The 26,667-nt window shown below is 39.9% G+C and overlaps 1 protein-coding gene across 1 annotated transcript in view; it reads right to left on the reverse strand.

The window, feature by feature from the left end:
- CRB1 (crumbs cell polarity complex component 1) overlaps positions 1-19,541 on the reverse strand; it is a 92,255-nt gene extending 72,714 nt beyond the window's left edge. The window contains exon 1 of the mRNA XM_048946527.1: positions 19,213-19,541. Coding sequence (XP_048802484.1) covers positions 19,213-19,288 — 76 coding nt within the window. The 5' untranslated portion in view covers positions 19,289-19,541. The remainder of the gene's footprint in view (positions 1-19,212) is intronic.
- Between the last annotated feature and the right edge of the window lie 7,126 nt (positions 19,542-26,667).

A 26,667-nucleotide genomic window follows, 5' to 3' on the forward strand; every position in this document is an offset into this window, starting at 1 on the left:
TGATTTCTTTTTCCAAGTCAAAATTAGATATGTTTAAAGCCCTTGGTGTAAGAAATGCATCAAAACAATCTGTAACAAAGGACAAACATTTCTTTTCATGCAAGTAACATTTTCACATTCACTTTGTTAGTCACCAATTCAGAATCTTTGATTTTCATTTCTTTACATCCTGGTTAAATTTTGGCTTCAAGAAGACATGTATAAGCTCATTGTTCAAACATACAATGGTGATAAATCATGGGGAAGATGGTGTGGCCAGGTGTGTCACATAGGCATATGCTGATGATTCCCAGTTCAACATGGTCTCCATAAGCACTTGTCTTGTAGTGTCTGATAACCAGGAGATGCCATCAAGGCACATTATATCAGACATGCCATATCCTTTCTGCACAGCCAAACCTCCAGCAACAAAATGCATATTTAGAAAATGATGTTTTTTAACATGGACTAGAACAGGGGCAAAAACTATGACAAAAAGCATAAGGCTTTCATAGATTTGTTCCTTTCTCCAGCTGGCTTACTGTGCTCCGCTTTGAAGTCTGTAAGGAAGCAAATGATTTAAAGTTTGTAAGTGCAAAGCTGCGTAGTGATGTGTGCGGATGCTGGGGTCGCCTCCAGTAGGTTCTCAGTAACACAGCTGAGAATTAAACTTTGCTGAAGCCAGCAAAATGCAGCAGAACAGCAAGATCAGCTCCAACTGTGTGTGCTGTCCCTCTGAGCTCCCTGTGTTCACAGTCCTTTTCTCACACAATTTGTTTCATACAATGTAACAGTATTCTTTTATCAAAATCATGATGCTGCTTCTCCAGTCTGGCCAGACTTTAAAAAAACAATCAGCCCTGTAGCAGATTGACATTGTTTTGCTAGATGTATTGTGCACTCTGATTTCAATACAGAGCACAGGGAAATCAGTCCATCTTTTTCAGAGTGGTGAACTCGTGGAGGAGTTCACTTTCCTGCCCTTTCTGTTATTTACTGAAGAACCCTTCGGTTCAGAAATCAGCTATTTCTTCCCTGTGTGAGTTCATCACCAACAAGGATTCAGAAACTGTGTGGGGAAAATGGCAACTCCTGTACTGCTGACCAGGCTAGAGACAGTTGTGTAAAGGGTGCAACCAGAGGCTCCACCTGCTCTGCTTCTGCAGAGCTCTGGTGCTGAGGGCTGCAACTGGTGGAGCCGAAGCCACAACACTGAGATTGGTGAAGGACAACAATGTGGTCATCATCTGCACCAGCTGCCCTCATTGACCTCTCACAGGTAAAACTCAGTCACAGACCCAATAGAAGGATGCTATAAGGAGGCTTCCAGTGAGTGAGAATGCTACAGTTTCACATAGTGATGAAGCTCCACCATGGGTGCTACGCCATGGTCACTTCTGCCTGCAAGAGCAACAGGCTGCAGACATATTGTGGCATCCTGAAAGTCTTCTGACTTGTAACAGGGAAGAATTTGGTTTATGGCTTTGTATGAGGAACAAATATTTCAATTCCAGAGTAGGTTCAGAAACGGAAATTAAGAAGGCTGGGAGCTACATGAAATGAAAGTTCAGGTTAGTCTAGCTGTGCAGACTACCATGGTTTCCTCTCTGGTTTCAAGAACTGTTTGCTGATTAAGGGTAAAACTGTACATGGACCCCCATGTAGTCTGTAGGGCTGTTATTCCAGCTTTCTCTAAAAGCAACCACCCTCTCTTGTTCACACTACAGTCCTAGAGAGTTCTGGCCAGGCTCTTCCTTGAGAATCAGGTCTTAGTAGGACTTGTTGGAAAGGCAATGTGAACAAACTAAATTAAAAAAAAAATGAATGATACAAATTAAATAAAACTCATATTGTGGTTGAGGGAGAACAGGAACTGCTTTCCTGCAGAGAGAGATGCATGAGACTTTGGAGGCTGCGAGGAAAATTAGGATTCTTACTAGACTGAAATCCCTGTCTTGACATCTACTATCCCATACAGATAAAGAGCTGGCTTTATCACATGGCTATTTGTGCAGCTCATTATTCTTCCTTTTTCTTCAGAGCAGAGCATGATGTCTGCTCTGTGTCGTGATGTTCACAGCAAAGTGCAATGAGCTTGTGCCACTGCCAGGCCAGTTACAGCCTCTGCTCTCATCAGCTCTGGCTTGTTTCTGTGCAGTAGCACTTGCCTGCCTGGCTGAGTCACCTGATGTTCTCAGAGTTCATGGCTGTGTATGTCACACTGCTTCAGACACGCTGCTGAGAGGACAGTTCTCCTGGCTTGACTTCTACATGATAACATACAGTGCAGATGTTTTCTGCCACTTGTTGCCTGCTGGGCCCCAAGCTTACTCTCCCTGCTGGAAATCTGACTGCCGGGGCTCAGAGTTTACGTGCACAGAAGGAGAGTGAGCCAGAGCAGTAGCAAGGATAGGAATTGAAAATCCTCTCAGCAATTAGGGATGTCTTTCTCTGAAACCTTTGCAAGATTGCTGCATTGTAACGGTAAGGAAAAACAGAAGATTAATCAATGCCAGGGCATGACCAGGAGCCTTCTGTGGGGAGATCTAAGCAATAAGCCCCTCATATTGGAGGAATATCACTAAAAGGCAAATTGTTTAAACAAACCTAATGTGGTGGTGTGCTTTAGAATAAAAGAGCTGCCCAGAAAAAAAAAACATGACAGATTTGATGGCAATAATTGTGATAAATATTTAGTGACTGGATATCTGCTCTCACCGGGAGCATTTTTGGCAGAGAGCTCCATGACAGGCCTTGCTTTATGATCCCAAAGGGCACCATACAGCGTACTGTGCTGCGAGGCTGCAGAACAGATTGGAAAGTAATTCTCAGTACTTGGCACCTGGGAATTCTCAAAAGCCATTTTCTCTTAGGATTCATTTCCTTTGGTCAGAGAGATTATTAATTATGGATAGCCTTGAACAGAAAAAGGCACTGTTACTGAGCTCCTAAAACAGTGTCTCATTTAAAATGTATAAAATATATTAATTAGAGGGTCAACTGTGGTGTCTTTTCAAGACAATTTGATATTAATTGGACGATGGTAGCCCTCTGTAACAAATATCTTTCCATTAGTAATCAAGGGAGTTCATAAGCAGAACAGCATAGGAAAGAAGCACTAAAGCATTTATTCTTCAGCTTGCCAGGGCAGTTGGATCATTACCATCCATATAGACTATGGATTGTATAGTTCAAAAGTTGTTGTGTTTGCATGGAGCTGTCTCCTTTGTGCCATGTTTCTCAATGGGATACATGCTTAGTAAAGTCATCTTGTTCAACTAAGTGAATAACTGCATTTCAAGCTGAATTTTACCTCTGGACAAATGGAAGCATATTGTTCTTGCTAATAACTATTTAGACTAATTTTGCCTCTGCCCTGTTTTTGTCTGAACTGTGCTTTACTCATTGTGTTTGAACATATGCAGATTGCCACAAAATTGCTGGCAGTTGCGGCAGATGAGCACAAACTTATGATCATCAGCTTGTAGAGATGCACTCCTAGTTTACTCTTAGCATGGTATGACTGTAAGTACGTGTTGATTTGTTTCTGTCATTTATTATCAACATAAATTATATTTGTTGACTGGAAGAGGTTTATTTCTGTAAATTCTGTTGCAAGTACCTTGTATTAACATTTCCCTTATCCTGCAACATTAAATATTCCTGCTATAGTTTGATGCAGTAGTTGCTATATTTTCCACGTACAGCAATTATGAATTACATCTGTGAAACAGAAAGCTTAGCTCCTAAGCAAGGTAGGACAGGTTCCTGTTGGGGTGGTTATACAGAGACAGCTGCAGGGCAGTCAGCAGATTTACAAATTAGCACCTTCAGTCCCTTGCTCCTCCTTGGTTCTTTAGGAAGCTAATGAGGTGGAGGCTGAGCTTTCTTCTAGCTCTGGAGCCTAAGCCTGTATCAGATCATTTAGGCATCCGTTGTCAGGCTAGTCCTGCAGACTGGGAGGCTTTGGTAAAACACCAGTGCTGTGTAAGAAGTCAGTACCTAGCTGCCAGTATTGCTGTCCCAGGGGTTGTAGTGCTATTCTCTACACATGGCTGCTTCTGGTTCACCTGGGCTGACTGGCACAGTGCTTCTTTGGTAAAGGCCTGGGGCTCTGCAGCAAAGGAAATGATGCTTCAGACTGCTTTCCCTCCCTTGTTCCCTTAAGGTGAGAAGGCAAGATGCAATAAAGGAACAGAACACAGAGAGCTCTGTCCTTCCTTGAGCACAAGGAAGCATAGCGCATCACCTGCAGAGTGATGCAGTCTGCCCCGTTGGCGAGCTGAGCTCTGCTCTGCTTTGCCTTGGATATGCTTTCATTACACTTTTCAGGTAAGGTTCAAAATGAATGTGTGCAAGTATAATATCGATTTATAAAGTGAAATTTATGTTACCTAGGTGTTGTTCTTCTAAGAATGAATACTTTGGATTAGTATCAGATTTGCACATGTGCAGAGATTTTTTTTTAAGGGGGGAATAATGTGATTCCTATTGATCAGAATTCCCATTCATATCAGTAGTTATTTTGTCAAATGGCTGAAATGCAAAGCTTTATTTGTCAAATACACATGTGGACCTGAGCTCTCAGCACTGAGAGGGCTGTCACTGGAACACCTGAACTTCAGCTGCAAAGCCCATCACAGGTACCTCAAACATGTCCTTACTACATCTGAAGCAGTTCACAAATTGCTCTGAAGCTCAACTGCAGGAGCACTAGTGTTTTGCACATGCCTGTGGTGGCTGACTTGTCTGCGGCGTGGTTCTGGAGTGAGCTGGCAGAAGTCAGTTAATGTTCTCTGCATTTGGAGTTGCTATAGTGACAATTTTCTTGTTTTGTTTTGTTTTTTAAGGTGTGTAGGTTAAGCATTGCCTTCTGTGAGCGTTGAGGGCTTTATCTGTGAGTACAAAAGATGCTGAGACACTGGAGGGCTTGTTGTATGCCTGCCCTTCAATTTTTTTTTCTCTTTTCTTTGCACGTCGTTTCAGTAAAAGCAGAGACTGCTTTTCTTCTCCTCTCCTAGATTATTCAGCACGTAACTCTTACTGAACCTAACTCCATGCATGTTGTTATCCTGTTACCATAATATTAAGCATTTGTTAAATCAATGCTAGATGATGCTTTCTTTCTAGGCTGCTTCTGTAAGTTGTGAAATAACAATGTGCGTTTCTGCTTTATTTGTAGCAAAGGGCAATAATGCTCCAGGCTCTCTTCTGCTGTCATCTTTCTTTCCTGACTGTCTCAAAAAAAGGCTGCAAATTAGTTTCTGGGGAGATCCTCATGTCAACACCTTGCAGTGCTCAACACACTGTGCTTGCCAGGCAATGCTACTCAAAGGACCTGAGCTCTCAGCACTGAGAGGGCTGTCACTGGAATACCTGAACTTCAGCTGCAGAGTCCATCACTCTTTGAGCTGGCTTTTGCCAGACTTGGCTGAAGTTTTTAGAAAGCAGCTGTTATTAAAACCTACTCAGAATATGAATTTGAAAAAGCAAGGTCTTGTTTTCTCTAAGCTGCTGTCTTTCACAGTTTTTTAACAATCTTTTTAGTGCTTCTCTGCTTCTCTTGGCAGCTGGCTACAGTGATTGAGTTTTTGTAAGTGTCAGAACAATATCAAGATGATGTGAAGACAGTGTCAAGGCAAATATATAGAGGTGATGCTTTGAAGGTGGGAAAGCACTGTCAGTGCTCCACAGTGAAAATGCTTAGGTGATAAAACCATTGCTACCTTGAGTAAAAGCAAGTGGAGCTCTCTAGATTATTGTACTATGAATGTGTCTGGTTGACAACCTGCAGTTAGACTGAAAAAAACAATTTGCAAGAATGTCTTGTCCCATGTCTTCTAGACTACATTCCAATTCCTAATACCCTATCAATAGGATGCCATTCTGATATAAGCATGTGCTGCACTGATTTGGAACAAGCACACTTCATTAGAAGCCAGAGAAAAGGAATTCCGAAAGACTTTCAGGGTGAGGTGCAATTCACCTTCAGGGCAGTTTCCAAGTTAAGCACTGATCTCACAGTGAGCCTGTGAATTTGCTCTGTGTGTGTGCTGTGCTTTGTCTCACTTCTGTTCTGAGGGGAAAAAAAGGCCGTTTAGTGATTTCTTAATCCCACTGAAGGGATTTAAAAAATAAAAACAATTCCTAAGTAGCTTCCAGGGAATAATGTACTACAAACCCTTCAAAATATTTTGGGTGTTGTCTTCAGATATAAGAGTTAGTAGTGAACTATTTGAAGGTGAAAATGCTCGGTACTTCCTACCTTCTAAATAGCATGTTCATATACATGTTATTATTTTATTTCAAGAGAAGAGGTTGAATAGTTAGATTTGTTTTACTTGTATCCTGTGAAATAACTGAAAATAGTCATGGAAAAACTTTCTATTTTAAAGTCACACTATTCCTGTGTTGTCTATTTGCTATGTGTAACAGCTTTAAATCTGTAAACATCAACCTTGTGTGACTTTATTGAGATGAATTACAAATTTTACTATAGCAACAGAAGCAACACTCTAAGTAAGCTGCTTACTCTGCTTTTAGTCTAAGTTATGTGTTGCAGAAGGTTGACTTTTCCCCCTTGCCCATGCAAGTTTCTTTAACCTGAAAATAATCTGCTATCTTGAATTGAACAACAGCTGGAGAAGAGCTTTTCTTGCCTAAGGCTCAGATGCCTTCTCCTCCCAGTGCTCACACCTCAGCCATCATGTGCCTCTAGAAATTGCTGCGTCTAATACTCCCAGACCAAAGTCTATAGGATGGCATGATAGTGACTACAGAGAGTGTGTTGATCCTTTTGCAGAAGAAGGCTGAAAGTTATCAAATAAATTGACGTACAAAGGAAGCCCTTCCAGTTAGCAACTGAAAATCTACTCTAGGTTTGCCTGTATTAAATGTAAGAATGAATAAATAATCATTTTATATGTATTTGCTGTGGATGTCTCAGGCTACTTACAAATCTGGAAAAGTGTGTCTTCCTTCCTCTGTATGTATAGGTATGTGTTTATAACATGAAGTGAAAAATGTAAGGTCTACATTAGTAGAGCATGGAACAGGGAGACTGTACTCAGCTGTCCCACTGCAGGAGACGTATTTGCATTGCCCTTCTGTAACTCAGCTTTTCCATTCCTAAAATTGAGATGCTGCCAGTTCACATGTAGTGGCACTCAATCTGCTTATGCTTCGTAAAACACATGAAACCCTTCATGAGGAGAAGTCTGAAAGTGCTCTTCTTGGGAAAAAATAAAATTCAGCACATTTGCAAGGAGAGGAAAGGAACCTATTCCTCTGCCCTCTCATGAACGTGTTGGCTTTTGGCATGTTCACAACTTCAATAACTTGAAAGTCAGGAAAATTCTTTGGAAAATTCTTTGAAAATTCTTAGTTTAAGCTAAAAACTCAAAGTACAACTGCAAGTGCTTGGAGAACAAATGAGTTTTACAGGGTGAAATGGCAGTCCAATCTTGAACATGAAAGCAAAGCCCTCGCTATTAGCACAGGAAAACATTAAGATTCCAAGATTTCACTTGAGAAGCAGAACTAATTAGAGAAGATTAACAGAAATGAGGCATGTAATAGCTGGAATAGGGCATGACTGCACTATGAAAGGCTGACTCGCTGGACCTCTCATCAAGGTTAAGATCTGAAGAATGCTAGACTTTTTTCAAAGGCAAGTGGCAAGTTTTGCAGATGTTCCCGAGGCAGCTGAACAGTCATTGCTCTGTTCTGCACTTCCCCTGTCTCAACTCTGTCAGCCTTGAGGTCAGGGTATGTTTCTGACTGTGGGGATTTATTTCAGGTGTACATTTGTATTCCTATTGCTCTCCAGTGGATCTAAAGAGGTATTGTCACCAAGTCTGTATTAGATTGGTAACACAGTGAAGATCTGAGATGTTTATATGAAGCTAGTAACTGATTTTTCTTGCACTTTTTTTTTTTTTTTTTTTTTTTTTTTTAAGTTGGGATCTGAAATATACTCTGAAGTCTTCTTTTCCCATCTTACTTTCCATCTCTCAATCTTTCTGTCACTAACTGGCTTCCTACAAGCTCTAATAATCTCTTAATTACTGAATGGTAATTGTCATTCCAGAATTGGTTGGACGCATTTTCTGATGTAGTCCCGTAAAAGACTGACACAAAACTACCATAGTAAAGGCTCAGATAAACTGAGAACATTTCACAGAACAGAATCATGGAACAGATGAGATTGGAGGGGGCTTCTGGAGGTCATCTGGTTCAACCTACTTGCTCAAAGAAGCATCATCTAGAGCAGAAAGCTCAGCGTGAGCTTTCCGTAATGATTTCTTTAAAAATTCCTTATTTTTCGGAAGCCAGACTTACTGTAAGCATGCGTAACCTCATGCCTGTGGTTAATGGAAGTGCTGGTGCTTGTGAGTGATTGCAGAAAAGATGCAGTCATCCATGAGGAACCAGCATTCCTTAGCCTGATTCAGAGGCACAGTATAAAAGATGTGCAGGGCTAGAAGAAGACAGGAGAATCTGTTCCTCTGTTGCCTGGATTTTTATGGTTAAAAAAAGTAAGGAAAGAGTTCTTCTGTCTGTAGTAAAGATGACACCACGAGTCTCAATGAGGCATAATTAAATAGCACTGGCAAGTTGTCCTATGGGTTTCCGCTAGAATGGCTTGTTTCTATGCAAACCCAAAGAAGAAATGATGCAACTCAGGATGCAAACATGTTTCCAACTGGTTGCTATGCATGTTATACAGAAATCTCTGTGAATTGCAATGACAGTGTCTTCCTGATTTTAGTAGTAGTGGTGATTTTTCCCTCAAAGTTAGATTTAAGAGCTGAGATCTAATGAACAAAGCCTCATTGTCACAAGCAAGTTAAGCCTTAGTGAAGATTAAATAATGTAGTGCTGTTTATGATCTCAGGTATCTCAAAGAACACCATTCTCAGTCAGCTTGAAGTGAAGCCATTCTTGACAGCAGCCACAAATCCCTGGTGTTGTAAAGCAGAGCCATGCAGGCTCTACTGGACAGCACAGCAGCATCTATACTGAAGCCAGAAGGCTTCTAAAGTTAAGCTAGAATAATCAGAACTGTAATCAGCTCTGTTGGATGCTGTACGTAGAATATAAGTACTGAAAACATATGCAACTCTTACTGGAGTAAGATAGCTGGGAGGCAGGGATGAAGGTTGGGGATACAGCAGGTCCACTGTCAGCCATTTCCACTGGGCAGCAAGAATGCTTGCAGAGGTCTTCAAGAACAGAAAGTGCCCATGTGAATGTCATCAGGCATTTCCCCAAAGTGCAATATCTGAAGGTTCTTATATGGCTGGCAGACTGTAATGATTCATTTGGTCTAATTCTGCTACATGTGTAGAGTTACGACCTCTTCCTTCTTTCCATTACTTGTCGGTTCACTAGGTCAATCTGATGAAAAGACTTCTATCCAGATTCCTTAAAGGTTTTTAGAGCCAATCTTTTCTTATGTTTCTATTCAAGACTTCCCCCTAAACACATCTGTTTCTTCACTGTCATGGACAAAGGCAGAAGGTCTGGGTTGTCTACTTTTTCTTTGGGAAATTCAGTGTTCTTTGGAAACGGCCAATTGAATACAGAAATAGAAATAGTTTTAGGCATCTTACTCTTCTTGCACTTGTCCACGCGTTCCAGAATGCGTAGATGTAAGACTAAATTGAATCAGACATTCAAGACATACTTAAGAGAGAACAGTACAGATAGTTACATCAAGCAGAGGGCATTTTTACACACACTGAGGTATGCAAAATGTTCAATACCATTAGTAGTGAATAAAGAAATATAAATGTCAGCAGTGTTTAATGTGAGAGAAGGGATGTGTTCAGCTGGAAAGTCTGAAATGGTGTTTCTTGCAAAACGTGTGCCAGGTATTTTCTTTTTGCAGTTGCATTGTAGAGAAACCTATTTTCTTGCATTTCTAATGGGATATATGTTCCAAATAACTACACAGTTAGTGAGCAAAGAGTTTTGGGATTATTGTTCCTACCAACACATTTCTTACATTTTCCAATATTTTAGGATAGAAACAACATGGAGCTTTAATTTCAACTTCATTTTAATTACTGTTTTGTAGGCTGTACTGTTTTGTAGGGACAGAGCCTACAGGAGCCACATGCATCTTCTCACATGATATCTCTGATGTAATCTTACATACATTGATATCATTCTCTGGCTTGGTGCATCCTTTCTCTGCACCATAGCTACCCAAGGAAGGCAAGCGGCTGCTGGAGAAGAACAGCTACAGTTGCACTACTGTACATTATATCAGGCATCTCCAGTGTTTTTGCCCTTCTTGCAATTATGGGAGTCAGCTGACTCTAAGGAGAACTGTGAGCCCCATGGCCTATAGACTTGTCCATTGCAATTGAATTGCATCTCATGTGGCCCATATTCTACACTATGCATGTAATCCTCAGCTCTGCTATACTTCTTTATCCCATCAAGAGAATTACATGCATAGTTCTGCAGACTTGTTGCTGATAACAGACCCTGTTCTATTTTTTCTGCAGTGTGGGCACTCGACTATGATCAGTTCAGGTTTATGTACGGCCAGCTACAGCAAGAACACTGCTACAGTTGTCCCTACAAATTGTAACAAAGCTTAGTAAAATACATTTCAGGGTATTGCTGCATACAGATGTCTTCTCAAGAGCAGATTTTTATAATGGGACTTCTGGATTCCATGCTGTGATTAGTTCATCAGTGGAGGTTACTTAACTTGCAGTTATTGGATCCTTACAGGCTGATGGCTGTCTAGTTTTCTCCATCCTTGCCTTGACTCTCTGTCAAATTGTTGTTTTCAAAGTTTTCACGTCACAGTCTAATTCTGGGGCTTCCTTGTGGAAGGAGAGCTAGTGAAGTGCTCTGCACTATCCCTGCTAGGATTGTCAACAAGGGAGAATGGGAAGCTGTCAAGGACAGTGTGAGCAATATACACTGCCTTTCATCTACTCCTATAGCTCCCTGGGCAGCCTGGATGTGAATCAGAGCTGTTCTGAGCTTAACTACTTTAGAGAGCAGTTGTGGCATTCCCACAACAGAGAAAACACAGCAGTACCTCTGAGAAATAAAGTAAGGGGAATTTCAAGCCGTGCTGTCCCTAGCCAAGTCCTTAGGCTGGGCTATGCCAGTTAGTGTGCTTCCCACAGTCTTGCTCTCAATCACTGTGATTGAGAACACTTTAAAGGAACGCATCCTGTTTTCAGACTTCCTGAATAATGCAATTGAAGATGCTTTGTCTGTCTCTACTCCAGGAAAGGTTAAGGGAATAGGATCCTAGTATTCGGAGCCTTGGGCAGCCAAGCAAGAGCAGTGAAAAAAAACAAGAACTTCTCCCCTAAGCATCCATCCAGGCCACAATTATTCCAGCACAGCATTTCCCAACAAAGGCTGTACCAGGCAAGAGCCCTGCCTGGGCACTGCCTCTGAGCCTTGTCTGCTGGAGCAGGGACGTCGCACACAGCGGGTTAGCATCCCATGCCCCTTTTCTACCCACAGAAATATTTAGCCTTAGAAATATTTTGCTTTCTGTCCCCGTTGATGAGATTTCAGGCAGGCAGAAGCTGCCCTAACCCTGAAGTTGCAGCAGCCACCGTGGCAGACTTGTTTTGTTGATGCCTGGAGAGGAGAGTGTGCTGCCTCGGCCCCCAGGAGCCCCGTGGAGCTGCAGTGGCAGCTGCGTGGTGCGTCACCGCCTGCCAGGCTGCCCGCAGAGTGCCTTGTCACTCGGCGTCTTTGTCAAAGGGCTGGGGCGGTTTCTGCTGACCCATTTTATGGGTGAACAAAATATAATCAATATGAAGTAAACAGAAGAGTCTCGTTGGGAAAAGGTTTATCTGAGTATTTTGCTGTTTGCTGGACTGTTGACTTTCACGTATTATCGCACTGAGAATGGCTGAAAAACAACAGAAAACGACAGTGGGAACTGATTGGTGAAACATGTTGGTTTCTAAAACCAACGGATTAATCTGTAATATCAATCTAGAAAATAATATCCATACCTTGTCTGTTTGCTGCCTACCCTCTGTGACTCCAGATGAGTCAATTACATTTAAAAGCTTTCTGTAGAAAGTAATGTTAATACCAGGGCCTTTCTTTCTCTTCTTAGCACCGCAAAGAGTAAAAGGAATAATTAGGGTTGCTTGGAGATGGAGGCAATCAAATTCTTTTTATTTATTTATTTATTTATTTATTTAATACTGGGATGTGAATTATAAAGGAAACAAAAAAGAAATACTCTTGAGTCCCTGGCCGCAACCTCCTGTGGTAGGATCAAAGGCACTTAGACTGCTGTTTCTCAGTTGTATTATTGGATGGAATATGATGTGTATCCAGGGTCTAGGAGAACAGTCTAATGTGTATTGCTTGGTAGCTGATGCAATAGATATATTTGTTTGTTTGTTTTCTAAACTTCAGTTTTTAAAAATGTGAGTTTATTGTCTAAAAATTAAGCTTTTCTCAAATGAAACATCATAGTGAAGAATTCCAGAATGATTATTTATTATTGCATGTCAGGAAATGCCATTTGAGTTTCCTAGGAGTATTCCTGGTATCTGTTTTGCTGCAGTAGATTCTGGTCTTGAATCACGTATTTGTAAGGACTAAGGAGCTGTCTGCAAAATTAAGGTTCAGAGGGCAGTCAGTTTTCTATTCCTCTATAGGCTTCTTGCCAGAAAAAAATGTTCTATTGGTAATCTATTTATTAGTCTTTCCTTGCATGGTATTGTGAATTTATTCAGTGTCCTTAAATTGCAAGTAAAAGGATAAATAATTTGATTAAAAAATCTGGAAGTCACAGTGTATGGTTTCTAGCACCAAGGCTATCTACCCCCACGGAAATGAGTGCTTTTGATATTTGAAGTGCCAGTTTAAATACCAGTTTAAATAAGAGTAGATACTTGCTATCTCAAAGGCTGGGAGTGAACTATTTCCTTGCTGAAATTTCAAAGTGATGTTGTAGACCATGCACTGAGCAAGGCTGGCACAGGGCTGCCCCTGCTTGGATCAGCACTAATCCTTGGTGCAGTGCCATCTGCTCACCCTGTCCAGGAGCTGTGCCCAGCTGGGTCTGGCCGTGGCATGGCTTATGTGTTCTGGGGCAGTAGTGCACTGGGTTCCTATAGACACCCAAGTTGGTGCTGACTGCCCCGTCTGTGTCACATCAGCTTTAATCAGCAGTCTGGACACTCTCTGACAGATATTTATCTAATCTATTCATCAAAAAGCTCTGATAGGGAGATTTGATTATCCTGCAATTGGAAAAGTTCACTGCAATCTCACCACTGCTTGTGGAATCTATGGCTGCAGAGTGCCTGCCCTTCGGAAGGTCGTGGCAGCAGCCGATGGATGTTGATTACTATTCTCTTTGGTGTAGGAAACACTGTAATCACACCCTCTGCCAGGCTTCTCTTGCTATGACCCTTTCTTATAGGTGACATCTTTCTAAATGTCTCCCTACTTCTGCTGTCCCTCTTCAGCATTTCCCTAATTGCTTTTCTTTCTTACAAGCTGGATGTAGTCAGTACTGAAGGGTGCACTGATTGCTCACCCTTGTCTTGCATGTCATTTTCCTGTTATCACGTAGTGGTAATATATTTGCCTTTTCATACAGTTTTTCAGTAGGAAAGTATTTGATGTGGTCACAAAGACTGTTTGTTCAAACAATTCAGTTTTGCAGTACTTTAAAGAAATACTATCATTACAGATGTGGAAAAGTTCCAAAATCTAACAGTAGTTAATGACTGCAGATTCCTGTCTCTCAGTTCTGTAACTGAGACAAGGTAATAGGCAGGAAAGAAGCAATCCATCTATACCAGAAACATGCACTTTAATCCCAAAATTAACTAATAAAGCTAAAAAATTTTAGAAAACCAAGTGCCTCAAGGCTGATGTTGGCTCACTCTTGCTCCCACTGAGATAAGAGATGCCAACAGAGCCATGCTGTTTAAGCTCACTGAGGGCAGCTGTGTTCTGGTCATGGCTAAAACCTGCCCCACTGCAGAGCTGGAAGAGTCTGGCTGACTTCTCAGTCTGCAGCACAGATCTGTCCTTATGTGTCTATGGTAACATTGGATTTAGAGACCTCTACACCTCTTAAGGACAGCTTTTTTTTCCTTCTTTTAAAAAAAGAAACAATAAAATAACATCTGGGCCATCTGTAGAATGAATTAAAGAACAGCTTGGGTTGGAAGGAACTTCAAAGTTCACCTAGTTACAAACCGCTAGCTGAGGGGTTGTTGCCAGCTATCAAATCAGGCTGCCCAGGCCGCATCCAACCTGGCCGTGGCACCTCCAGGGATGGGTCAACCACAGCTCTCAGGGCAGCATGTGCCAGGGCCTCACCACCCTCTCTGTGAAAAACTTACCCAACATCTAATCTGAATTTCCATCCTTAATGAACTTTCCAAATTATTTAAAAAAAAAAAACAACTGGGAACCAAAGGTCACCAAATCCCCATGCCAGTGCTCCTGGGGCTAACTAGTTGTAGCTGTAAAATTTGGCTGGGTGGGCCTTTTGAATAGTTTATATGTCTATTAAAACATTGTTTATGTCTTCTGTTCACATGGCACTTGAAGTGCCTGGCACCAGTTTCTCCTGTACAGTGACGCTGTATCAGTGTTTCAAGATCAGCTGTGGAGTCTGTGCAGCTAGCTGAGCACAAGTGACACACGCCCTTTTGCCCAAGCTCTTTTCTTTCCCATCTATCCCTTCCCTAGTAGATCGGTCACAGGGAGCACTCAACTTGGAAGCTGCTCTGTTGTTGAAATGGTAGATCTAGCCTTAAGGATGCCTGTAAGAACTGGAATTAAAAGTCTCAAAAACAAGCGTGGTTGGGAGGTTTTTAATGTCATGTTTATGCAAGTGGAACAAGGTTGAAGAAGTTACTTCCTTGTTGAAAAATGATAGGGCATTAATCTCACTTAGGATGCTAGCAGGCCTCTAAATAAGATTTCCTTTTCTTACACAATATGGGAACAATGTACAACAGCTAGAACAGGGGGAAAGCTGTAGTGCTGCTGGTGCTCAGACATTAGAGGCTGTGGCCCTGGTGCAACACTCCTCAGTGCAATAATGAGGACCTGCAGAAGTACAGCATCTGCTATGAATGCATTGACTGCATCTTAACAATACTCCATTGGAAAGCTACTTGCATCATTGATTGTGCAGGAGGGACTAGTGGTATGAGCAAAACCACAAATCTCTTTATATGAAGAGCTTTATTCCTAATGTAGTAATTAAGCATTAATTGGAAGTTTAGTGAGTAATGGGAATAGTTGCAGGAAACTAAAAGAACTTGTCCACGGGGAAAAATTGCATAGTGCCAGCATCTCTGGGGAGCAGAAAAGAATTGCAGAGAAAGCTTGGATGTTTTTTTCACATTAATCTCAGATGAAATTCCATTCCTAATTTATTAACATTTTGGGGAAAAATTATGAACGTGTATTGAAGGCTTACATCCAGTACACAGTACTCATAACCATGGGAACAAGGCACAAATGAATTTATAGGGCTGTAGCATCATTCTCACACTAAGGGAATGGGAAGGACTACTTCACAATGGCCATTTTAGACATCACCTGAGAGTAAAGTCTTTCCAGGCATACCGCTAATCAATATACCAACTGAAGTAAGAGATGCTTGAGAACCTTAACTTCCAGGAAGATGCATTCTCCTCTATAAGAACCTTTAAACAACCTTATTAGAGATAAGTCAGCATTGTGGTGTTCTCTAGGACTTGACTATTACTTCCTTCCTTAAATCCAGAAGTTGACAATTACTTCGTTTTTTCATAAATCTGATTTATTGTTTGTCAAAAGCGGACACAAATAGCAGCTGAAAAAAGAGGCAAAATTAAATCAATTCTCTGGTGCATCAGGCAGCAGGAATTGTATCTGGTGTAAATTCACTTCCAAGAAGCTAACAAGATAAAATTAAGATGGCCAGAACCCATTTTCTTTAACACAGCAGCAAACGGGAATCTTATAGTGATACCTTAGAAAGTGGGTTGATATTTCAGGATGTAATTCTGCATCACAATTAAATGTCAAATGTTTTAATACATGTATAATTAAGGAGGAGGAATTACTGCTTTCAGACACCATTGGGTTTATGCCTAACACTTCATTTGAAACACTAGCACAGTTATGATTGTTACACTGTCCTTAAGAGACAAGAATGCCAGTGTCTCTCTCTAATAAAGGTTTTGCAACAAGGCAGTTTACTGCTCACATCTATTAATCTGTTGTTGGGGGTACCTGGGACAAGTCAGTGTCATAAAAACCTACATCCAGATGTGAATTCAGTCTTGGGTTTTCCTATGCATATTCAAAGCTCTTCTATAATAAAACAAGAAAACCTGAAACTTTCTTCTTAATGTATTTCTTAGGACATATTGCTTTCCCTTTTTGATAACTTCACTTAGAGGAATGGGTTTGGAACCAGCTGACTTTAGTTCCATCCCTGCAAAATTCTGTTTTGTCAAGCACAAGTATTTCTGGGAACTTATATTTGTTGCACCTGACAGCATCATGCTGGGGCTCTGGGAGGTTAACTTAACGAGCAGCCTTTCTAAAAGCATTTTAGATCATTAGAATTAAAGAAAAAAAAACTGTATTGCTTGTTGGAAGACTGATTTCCAGGTTGAAATCCTGTCACTGTACAGTTTGATGTTGTGTCACATAAATGTAAGATATTTTTACACAACTTACGGTTTCAAAAGGAACCATGTGTGACAGCGCTGTTATAGAAGCATTTATAGAAGCATTATTTGCAACCAGAAGTCTCTAATAAAAGCTTATAGTCTATTTAATGCTTAATACTGTACAGAAATTAAAGAACATTTTCTCATAATATACACCTGGGTACACATGAACTATTCTGATTGGACAATTTGTTCAAATTTCTTTAGTTCAACCTATTATATTTTTGCTATATTACTTAGAATATTTTGGTTTAATGTAAGAGCTTTCCTGCAAAATGCTTTAATTTCATTGCAACTGTTATGGAATGACCTACCACCCTGTAGTGTCCTATCTGTATGGGACACCTCATTTCTGTGTACCATTTTTCATCTCAGGAGTGTGGATGAGAAGGAAGAAATGTTATAAACCTATATGAAAATTTTTTTTTTAGATAGTCTTGCCTTCTAAATGCTATTTATTTCCCGAGTCATTTAAAATAGATTATGATGAGAGACTTTAAGATGCACCTGTGATTAGAATATTTTAGAGAAAAACTAGTCCAGTCAATTGACTTGAAAAAAAAAAAAAAAAAAAAAAAATCTAAAAAATAACAGCTTATATGATGTTTATACACATCATAAAAACATCTCTGTTCTACTTCACATCTTTCTCAGCCTTTCTCAGCTTCTCAAATAATATTTTCTAAATAAGTAAGTAATAACAATCAATTCTTCTGCATAGACCTGCTTGGTCTGTTCCCAATTAAATTTTTATTAGCAGAAACTCAGCACTTTCATGTAACATACAGATTCTTGAGAGAGAATACCTATCAAGGTGATTATGTGCACTGCACAGATACAGATGCTCCTGAGCTTGATTCTGGCTGCTGCTGTAGCTGCTCTATGCTGGTATATCAAGTTGTATTACATCAGTTTGCAACAGGCACGAATGTACCTAGGGAAAAGTGAGTCCTCAAGAGTGAAAAGCCTGTATCTGGAGACTGGCCATATGGCCATATACCAGAGACAAAACTCATGCCACCTCTGAAATGTCACCCAGCCAGCTCCTGTGTTAAGGAAAAGGCGTAATACAACATATCATTACTTTCTCTCCTTTGACATCCTGTGTTAAGCAAAGCTCAACCAAAGCCAAGACCTGTAGTTACCATTTTTTGTTCACTGGTGCCTGGGGGGCTTTTTTCTTGTTTACATCCTAGCAATGTCTTCTTTGTGTCTGATGTTTTCAATGCGAGCTTTTCAATTTTATAAACATCTAATTTGTTACCTTCCTTCCCATGGCCTTTATTTTGTTCAAAATTCCATGCCTCGTTTATAAATGAAATTTAATTATCACCGTTCCTGCTTGTAATTAGCAGAATTTGCTTCAGACTTTCCAGTTGTTCATCTTATAGTAGACTGATTTTTAAAATTGCTATTTATTAGTGCAGGATCTATTCTCTATTTCCAGAAAATATCCTCTTGTGAGATGACTCAGAACATTTTGGCTTAACAGATTCGTATCAGTATATCTCTAAAGAAAAGTGCAAGAATAAAGCCATTTTTCTGTGACATCTCATATGTCATTTTTACTACATTTTAAAGTAGGTATTTTTTCAGTGCCTGTTGATCTAACTGCATCTGTTTGCTTTTCATCCTCTAATTTAGCTCAGGCTGTAAACTGTCCAAGTAACAATTTGAGTGATGCAGCAACAGAAGGTGACCCAGATTACACAACACTGTACGCTAATGCCAAGTCTTCTTGTCTAATGGCAGCTGCTCAAAGCTTTGTCTTATAGCAATTCACATTCAGCATACACAAATCAAACAGCCTCCTCAGACAGACACGCATCCCGCCTGTCTTCATTTTAAGCATGTTTAAGAGCTGCTGCTTTACATAAACATACACCAGCTGAGGCCACTTAGCCTCCTTGGATTTGATTTAGCCAACATCTCTCAGCCTTCTGAGAAAATTGCCAAGGAAACCCGCTGCCATTCCCAGCACTTTGCATTCTTCTCTTTTTGTGGAAGTTTGCTGTAAATATTTTCTCTATTAAAAGTAGTTGAGTTTTCATACTCTCTCAAATATATTAGTTGTTTAGCAACTGATTCCTTTGGAGTTTTAATCAAAAAGTCAACATTTATATCATAAAATAATGTGTACTGCTAAAATACGTAACTTGTACAGATGTAGTAAAATATTATGTATTTAAAACAGCTAAGTTTACGTATACTGGGTGAATGGTATCAAAATGCAGACTTCATAGCTAAAATTTTATCAGAACATTTTACTGCTACGCTTTCAGTATGTGAAACAAAATAATAAAAAATGCCTTCGTTCTTCTTTTAAGGCAAAATATTAGTATGAAAATCAGGAAAGCCAACGCACTGTAAATTTATGCAACTTAGCTTTCTAGAACCAAATCTTTTTGGCATCTCCATCAAATGTTTAAAGTCTTCTGACAACAGAAGCTTCCTGCTGGAAGCGCACGTCTTCCAGTCTACCCAGAGGACATGTCAGAACAATAAGAAAAAGAACCAATCTTACTTTTTAAGTGGAGGAGCAGGAAAAAACTGAGGTAGAAGACGAATAGAGAGTTAATTCTTGAATGAGCCATGTTCATCCTGATAGGACATCCTCTGACAAGTTGTCTCTTCTCCAAAAGGCTGGTGCTGATCCTCACAGCTTTCTCCTCATCTCCAGCACTAAGGTGCCACCAGCAGCACCGAGCCCACCACAGCCCATCGTTGCCCGTGGCCCTCAGCAGCCTGCTCCCTGCAGACTTCGATTTGGAAGGCAGTTGTTCTTGTTAAGGTTTTACTTCAGCAGGTCCGAGTGATTTTTCAAACCTGGTGCAGATTTGTGTGCGAGCTGGACTGGAGTCTTGCCCGGCTGTCAGCAGCGGGAGTGTCACAGTCTGTGCCGTGTGTGGCTGGCAGGGCAGGCAGCACTCTGTGCATGGAAAGATAAAGAGCCTCCTGCATCATCTTCTGCTGAAGCTCCATTACATCACGTTCCTTCTGATTCAGAGTATAAACCCTTCGTGCCTTTTCACATGAAGTCTGCTAACAAAAACTTTGTGTTTTCTGCATTTTTTTTTTCTGTGTCATACCTCATTAGCAGACGAAGTAAAAAGATGAAACACTCCCACTTTCAGTCTTTTTGTAGCCATTTATTACTTGATTCTCTTCCAGAATCTTAGTTACTTAATTAATTTGTTTGTTGGGGGGAGGGGGAAGGGTCATTGTGGTTTTCTTGTTTGTCTTTTAAACTGCTTTTAGTTTGTTTAGGGGTTTTGTTGAGATTTTCTTGTTTATTTTGTCTTTTAAGTTGGTTTTAGTTATTTTTGTCATCTTTTTTTTTTTTTTTTTTTTTTTTTTAAACGAAATAATATAAAAACTTGGAGGCACTATCAGGACCTGCTCTCTCACTGTAATTTTGAAGTAGGAAAGCCTTTCATTTGCAAAGTCAGGGAAAGACGGAGTTAGATGGATAAGAGAAGGGGATGGTGCCAGGGGCCAGACCACTTCTTTCTGGCCACATCTGCCTTCAGTCAGCCCAGTGATGCAGCAGGAGCCTCCCCCCAGGCTGCTATTCCTTCCTTGCTGCACTGCACAGGCACAGGCGATGCCCTTTCTGCTCAAAGGTGCCTCCATGTCTGATGCTCATCAGCTGACCTGCAGCTTTGTTCACAGAATGCAACAATATCGTGTAAATGTGTATGCTGATGTTTAAGTTCAATAGTCTGAGTTGCCTTTAGGATAGCCAAAAGAGGATGCCAAAAGAGCTGCTTTTTCATCCCGTTTGAATCTTCATTCTGCCTTTCTCAATGCCTATTTCAAATTTTTTTTCTTTCTCATGAGCAATTCATATCCCAACGTTTAATGATGAGCAGATTAAATTAACTTACCACTGCTCCAGAAGTTGCTGAAAGAGAAGGGTTTGAATTTCTGTGGTGTTGGTACTTTGTGAACATCATTTGCATGCAGTGAAATGTAACATCCAAATGTATTTTTGATACTTTCTCAATATCTCTTCATTTTGATGAGATTCTGCAGTTAAATAAGCTGTAGGTTGTGCCACTTTCTCAGAGAAAAGGTCTTGTGTTGAACATTCTACTTTACCTAAGTGCTGCCCTTTCTGTTCTGATTGCTCCCTTACAATAATTACAGTGCAGTGTGGTATCAGACTATACACACCAGTGTCATGTCCTCTAAAATATTTTGCTGTGTCTCTGGCAGGCAAACTTCATCACCTAACATCTTTTGTTGCCTGATACAAGCACAGTTTTCAACTTTCAGATGACAGCAGCACTAATTAATGGCGTGTCTTTTGCCTGTCACTGCTAGATGGTGAGACTGTTTACTCATCCAATTTAAAGTGCAATTTTTATTAATGTGATTCTGTGCCAAATACAATTACAGGTGATTTTCTTAAGTAATTAATCTTTTCTAGTCTGCAAAATGCTGCAGTATTTTTTAATCTAAACTCTAAAGTGAACAGAACTAGTGAAGCTAAATATTCCATATAAAATGTAAAATTCCCTTGAAAGTAGTTGATGCAAATTTACAAACCATTTGTAGCTGATTAACCTGAACTTTTTTTTAGAAGGTGCTTTTGGTCATTGGCAATGAAAACACAGGTAAATAGTCAGAAGCAGATGGATGATTTCATGGAAGAGTGAAACCATGATACAGATAATGTTGCCTAGAGAGACGCTGTGGATATGCAAAACTTGGTGGCACAAGGTCCTTCCTGGGCAGACTGTTTGAGCTGAGCCTACTTTGAGCAAGTGGATGAACCAAAGATCTCTGGAGGTCCTTTCCTACACATATCATCCTGTGATTTTCTCAGCATTAGATTTTCTGCACAAGCTCCAGCCTGTTTTAGATCAGTTCCCAGTTTTGTATTCCTAATGCAGAAAATCTTCTGCTTTATAATATGCTCTTGTCATTGTTTTTTTGTTTGTTTGTTTTACTAGAATCTTTGGTTTTCTTGCTAGTATTCAGCCACACTCTTTATTTTCATCTTCTGTTAAGTACTTGCCAAATTTCATCACAGTTATGTGCTGCTGTTCACTGTTGGTAGAATTTCACTTTCTGAAAAATCTATGAAACATGAGGCATGAAATCATCTCACAGCTCAGTTGTGATGTCCCTTGGGCCTTCAAACCACTAGCAGACTTCTCAGCCTACACTGATTCTCTCATTCAAGCTGTCCTGTTGAATTCAGATAAACATATGGAAGATGCTTTGACGCTCGTATGAGAAAAATGAGCAGAATTTGATCTATAGAACTATAGCTGTGTCTAAGGTACATTGTGACAGATTTATTTTAAACCACACATTTTTAAGAGAAAAGCAGTAGAATTATATTTATCTCCAGCTAAATGCAGGTGCCCCCTGTATGAATTTAACAGCATGTATAGATACTGTCATCATGATTGGGGCATTAGAACATAGTTCTTATGAACTTCTTGGGAACTCAGGATAATGGAGCCTGTTAGAACAATGGATCTGACAGTCCATCTTCCTGTTCATGATATTGATACCATCTTTAATAAGCACAGCTTACATTATGTTTAGATTGCAGTTCTTAGGATGATTATGAATGGACAAACCAACATGAATAAGGTTAAAGAGAGAGTTGCATTGTAATAGGAAGTTGTTTACTTCATTAACAAAACTGCTGCAGATTCATTTGCATTTTAATTAGGCATCTTGCATCAAGAACAATTCTATGTGTGTGAATTTCACACAACACTTTCAAAGTTTACTGTCTTTAAGATACGTTAGGAAATTTCTTTGGCCATAGATGTGTTTCCACAGATAAATTCTTTATAATTACATTTACCTTAGGTTAGTCTGTGAATATTAGCTTTGAGCTTCCCTTTCTCTGTTGTTAGCATGTACCATTATTTTTTATCCCCTTTGTGAAGTATTGCTTTGCTCTTTTGCTCCTCCTTGGCCTGAGCAGAACACATCCTACCAGAAGGCCCAGGCAGAGCATGGGCTTTCTGTTTTACCAATCTGCAGACTATAAATGGCTTGCTGAAACTACAGGGTTGTATTTTACAATGCAAAATTATTTTGCAAGCTCTGCCTAGCCTTTTGCTTCCTTAAACACAACATACGTTTTGATGTTATGAGCACTTCGTTGCTTTTCTGTTTTCCACATAGCCATTTTCCAGCAAAGTAATCTGGGATTTTTACCTGCTAACGTAGAACATGAATGAACTGGAGATTACAGAATTGTCAAGCCAATTCACTCAGATAAATCTTGTTTGGGCTGTGACAGAGATGGTGGGAGCAATGATCCAACCACTGCTCTAACAGTGCATTCAGCCACAGAACTACAAGCTGTGGTTGCTGGCAGAGGTACATGCTTTGGGTCAGCCACTAGTCCAGGTCCTGCTGTTCAAATCATTGCATTTCTGGAGAGGATTTTAAGCTGCTTTATTTGGGTTGGTTTGTTCGTTTGTTTACATACAGAGCCTCTCCTGAGTATTTTACACTGAGCCAAAACAAACGATTCTGTAAGGAACTGCAGGATTCTCCTGGGACTTGCGGAGCTCTGTAGCGTGTGATTCACTTACCTCCATCTTTGATGAAATTTGCCAAATAACATCTATTTATTGTATAGCATGTGGCTAATACCACCAGGGAAGCAGTTTCACTGGCAGATGAATGCAAGGTCGGGCCTTGTCAACACAGATGAAAATTTGCAATTAGTATTCTGTATCTTACTGCTAATGGACCGTCTAATCAGGAAGTTTGTCAGTACCAATAATCTTCCTGTGAGCTCCACGGTTACAGGAGTACTTGAAAAATGAAGCAAATGATGTTTTTACAACAGCACTGATATATTAAGTGCTAAATAGTTTGCAAATTTATATTTTACCTCTGTGCTTTTCACTCTAGCAGAATAGATATGTTGACTACTGCAATTTGCAGGTAGTGCAGTTTGCAATGGAAATGCAGAACACAGTACTCATCAAAGAGAATCAGTTGTAACAGGAAAATAGAGAAGTTTCTTATTTTTTTCCAATCTCTAATATCAATTTTCCCCCTTTTTTTCCATTCAGTTATTGTACTGCCTACTTGCATCAACGTTTTTAAAAATGTCTGATGATTTGAGGCTCTTTAATTTACAGGTTACCAGTTGAAGGATGTGGCTTCCAGAAAGTGCAAAGCAAAACTTCCCTGCAGGCACCTCTGAAGTATCTCAGCATGGGTCTTGGCAAGTATTAAATTCCTCTTGAAAATGTTGGCCTCTGTGCTAAAGCATTGGAGAATATTGTAGTAACAGTAGGTAGTAGTAAGTGCCCCAAAGGGATATCAAGTTCCTACTAAGTATTGGTTAAGACAGCATTCATCTTAATGCCAATGCACTTCTTATATAGCTGCACTTCTGTACCAAACTACATTCTGAAAGACTGTCAGTTTGAATTATATTGTTCACAAGGTAAAAATGAAATATTCTGGCTTCCAAACTTGTGTTGATTTAGAATATTTCACACCTATTTTATTCACTAAGTGTGACTCTGACTTCAGTGACGAGGACATACATGTAGGTGACATGATGTCACCCTGTTCCCATGCCACTCAAAGGAAAACATCCCCTGGATGTAGATGGCACAGCTGGACCTCTGAGCATCATGTTGGATGTGATGGGGCAAAGAGTGGGTATTACTGTTATAATTTATCTATGTTCTGGCAGTATCCAGAGGCCAACTTATATCACCAGGCGGTTTGCTGCTGACTTCAGTCCCTTAACTGCATCTTAAATTTTCTGGGGGGGGAAGGGAAGATATGCTGATATCTTTGCACATGCTGAACTTTATCTTGTTTTAGGTATCAAGATTTCTTTTGGTAAAAAACAAAACAAAACAAAACAACCATTTTTATTAGTAACTTCTTCCAAAACAGCTGTGGTTACTATGGTTTTTTTTGTGCCACCAATAGCTGCTGAGAGATTTTTTGTCTTAGAATCCGTGACTTTAGCAGCTGTGTTCACCACACACTGCTTTGTGGAAATCGGACTTCTCCCTACAGGACTTTTGAAGACTTTTGCCTCAGGTCCTCAGCTAACCTTCAGGAATAACTCACATGCTAAAATAACGGTAGGTGCTGAGTTCTTCTGAAGACGTTGTCCTGAATGTTGCTAAAGAATAGAAATGAACTGTAGCTTAAAGACACAGTTCATACAGCTCTCTCTTTTCTTAAATAAGATTAATCAGAATGAGTGATGAGTGGCAGAATCTGACCACTGAAGAAGGGGTCAAATGAGCTGTGTCAACCCTGACCAACTCCACTCAAGTCAGACTTCAGTATTAATTTAATGAAGTAGATTATTAAAATATATCTGTACACAATGCTCTCTTTAAGTAAGGCAAGAAATCAATATCTCAAAGTAAATTATTGCTCTGAATTGCATTTTGATATGATCATCGCAGCTGGCTAACTCGTTAAGCTATGGAATTAAGTTTCTGAGGGCCATGCATGCAGAACTTAACGTACATGTTGTTTATTAGCAGCTGTGCAGACCAGTAGTCTGATAGACTGCACCATTTGTGACTGATTACCGTGATTCTGTAAGAGATTCTGTAGCTATTTGGCATTTATCTAAGACTATATTCTTCTACGTTTCAGAAGTCCCACTGATTCTTAAAGTAGTTGTTTCACTTGTAATTCGAAACGGGGAAAAAAAACCAACTTTTGTACGTGGGCAAAATAGATGCAAATCTCACAGGTTCTCTACTGATAATAAGTAAAATGTATCCACCCACATTTATGCACAAAAGTAAGCACAAGTAGTTTGGGCTGTATGCTACTGTAAAGGGGAGTTGTTTTCCAAAAACTGAGCAACAGTATGAACATATGCTCATCTCTCTCAACAATACAGTCTTTGAAGCAGAGCTGATGAGGGATTTTTGGAGCCTTTTAGAAGGAAGAGGTGGGTTTTGCTTGTTTGTTTTAATGGTCTTCTATTCAGAATTATCTGGAAAAATGTTTTGGCAATTCTAAAAATATAACCTTCTGGCTCATTGTTTTTTCCCTTTTGGGCAAGTAAAATAATTTTTCAAGTGCTTTCAAAAATTTGAAAACTAAGTTAAGATTCCTCCAACCAAACCTTTCAGTTAATCCAAATCACTTCTTATGTGAAATATTTTCAGGGTAATAAAGATTTCACTCTTTGGTTTAACAACAGGAAACCATTTTCAGAAAGAAAGAGAAGCATCTCACTTTTATTTGGAAGTATCTTCTCCCTGTCTTGCTTCAAATGCTCTTCTGTAAGCCAAATTTAAAAAATGCTCATAAGAAGAAAGGCGTTAGCTGTAGGTCTTTAAGAAGGGCACCCAGGCATCTGTCAGCCCTTTCACTCCCAGAACAACATCTATAGTCATTGTGAGTGGGACTGGTGACACAGCACTACTGTTAACAACAGAAGTGTTGCACAAAATTTTGCACTTCAGAATGATCTGAGAGAATTCACATTCATTCTTCCAGAAGAAATGTTGCTGGCCTTTTATTTAGAAGTGATACAGTGCTGTGGGAATTTTTCCTAATAAAATAAAACTAAAACCTGGTTGTCTCCATCAGCTTTTTTACTGGGCAAGTATGCTGTCTGAAGTGAAATAACATCAACCTTGGGAAAATAAGTAGCCACAGCGAAAGAGACATGTACAGCTATCCTGAAAACCAGAATGCACTGAAATGAATTTAGACTCAGCATGCCGTGTTGGTACATTCTTGTTTGTTTCATTCTTATTTTTATTTTAATTTAGGAATGTCACTGTAACAAGGTAATTCTTACTGAACTGTTCCATAGTGTTGTGCTTTGGAATGACAGAATGATGCCATTATACTGCTACTGCATCCATTTTCACATTTTACAAACTCTGCTGTTATGTGTCTTGTTTAGGTTATTTTTTTAAATACCTTTTCTGTAGAGATTTTGTGTGCTGTTTTTTGTTTTGTGTGCTTTTCAAACTGCTTTGGC

This window comes from Lagopus muta, chromosome 5 (assembly GCF_023343835.1).
Source record: "Lagopus muta isolate bLagMut1 chromosome 5, bLagMut1 primary, whole genome shotgun sequence".
In the NCBI taxonomy this organism is placed as follows: domain Eukaryota; kingdom Metazoa; phylum Chordata; class Aves; order Galliformes; family Phasianidae; genus Lagopus; species Lagopus muta.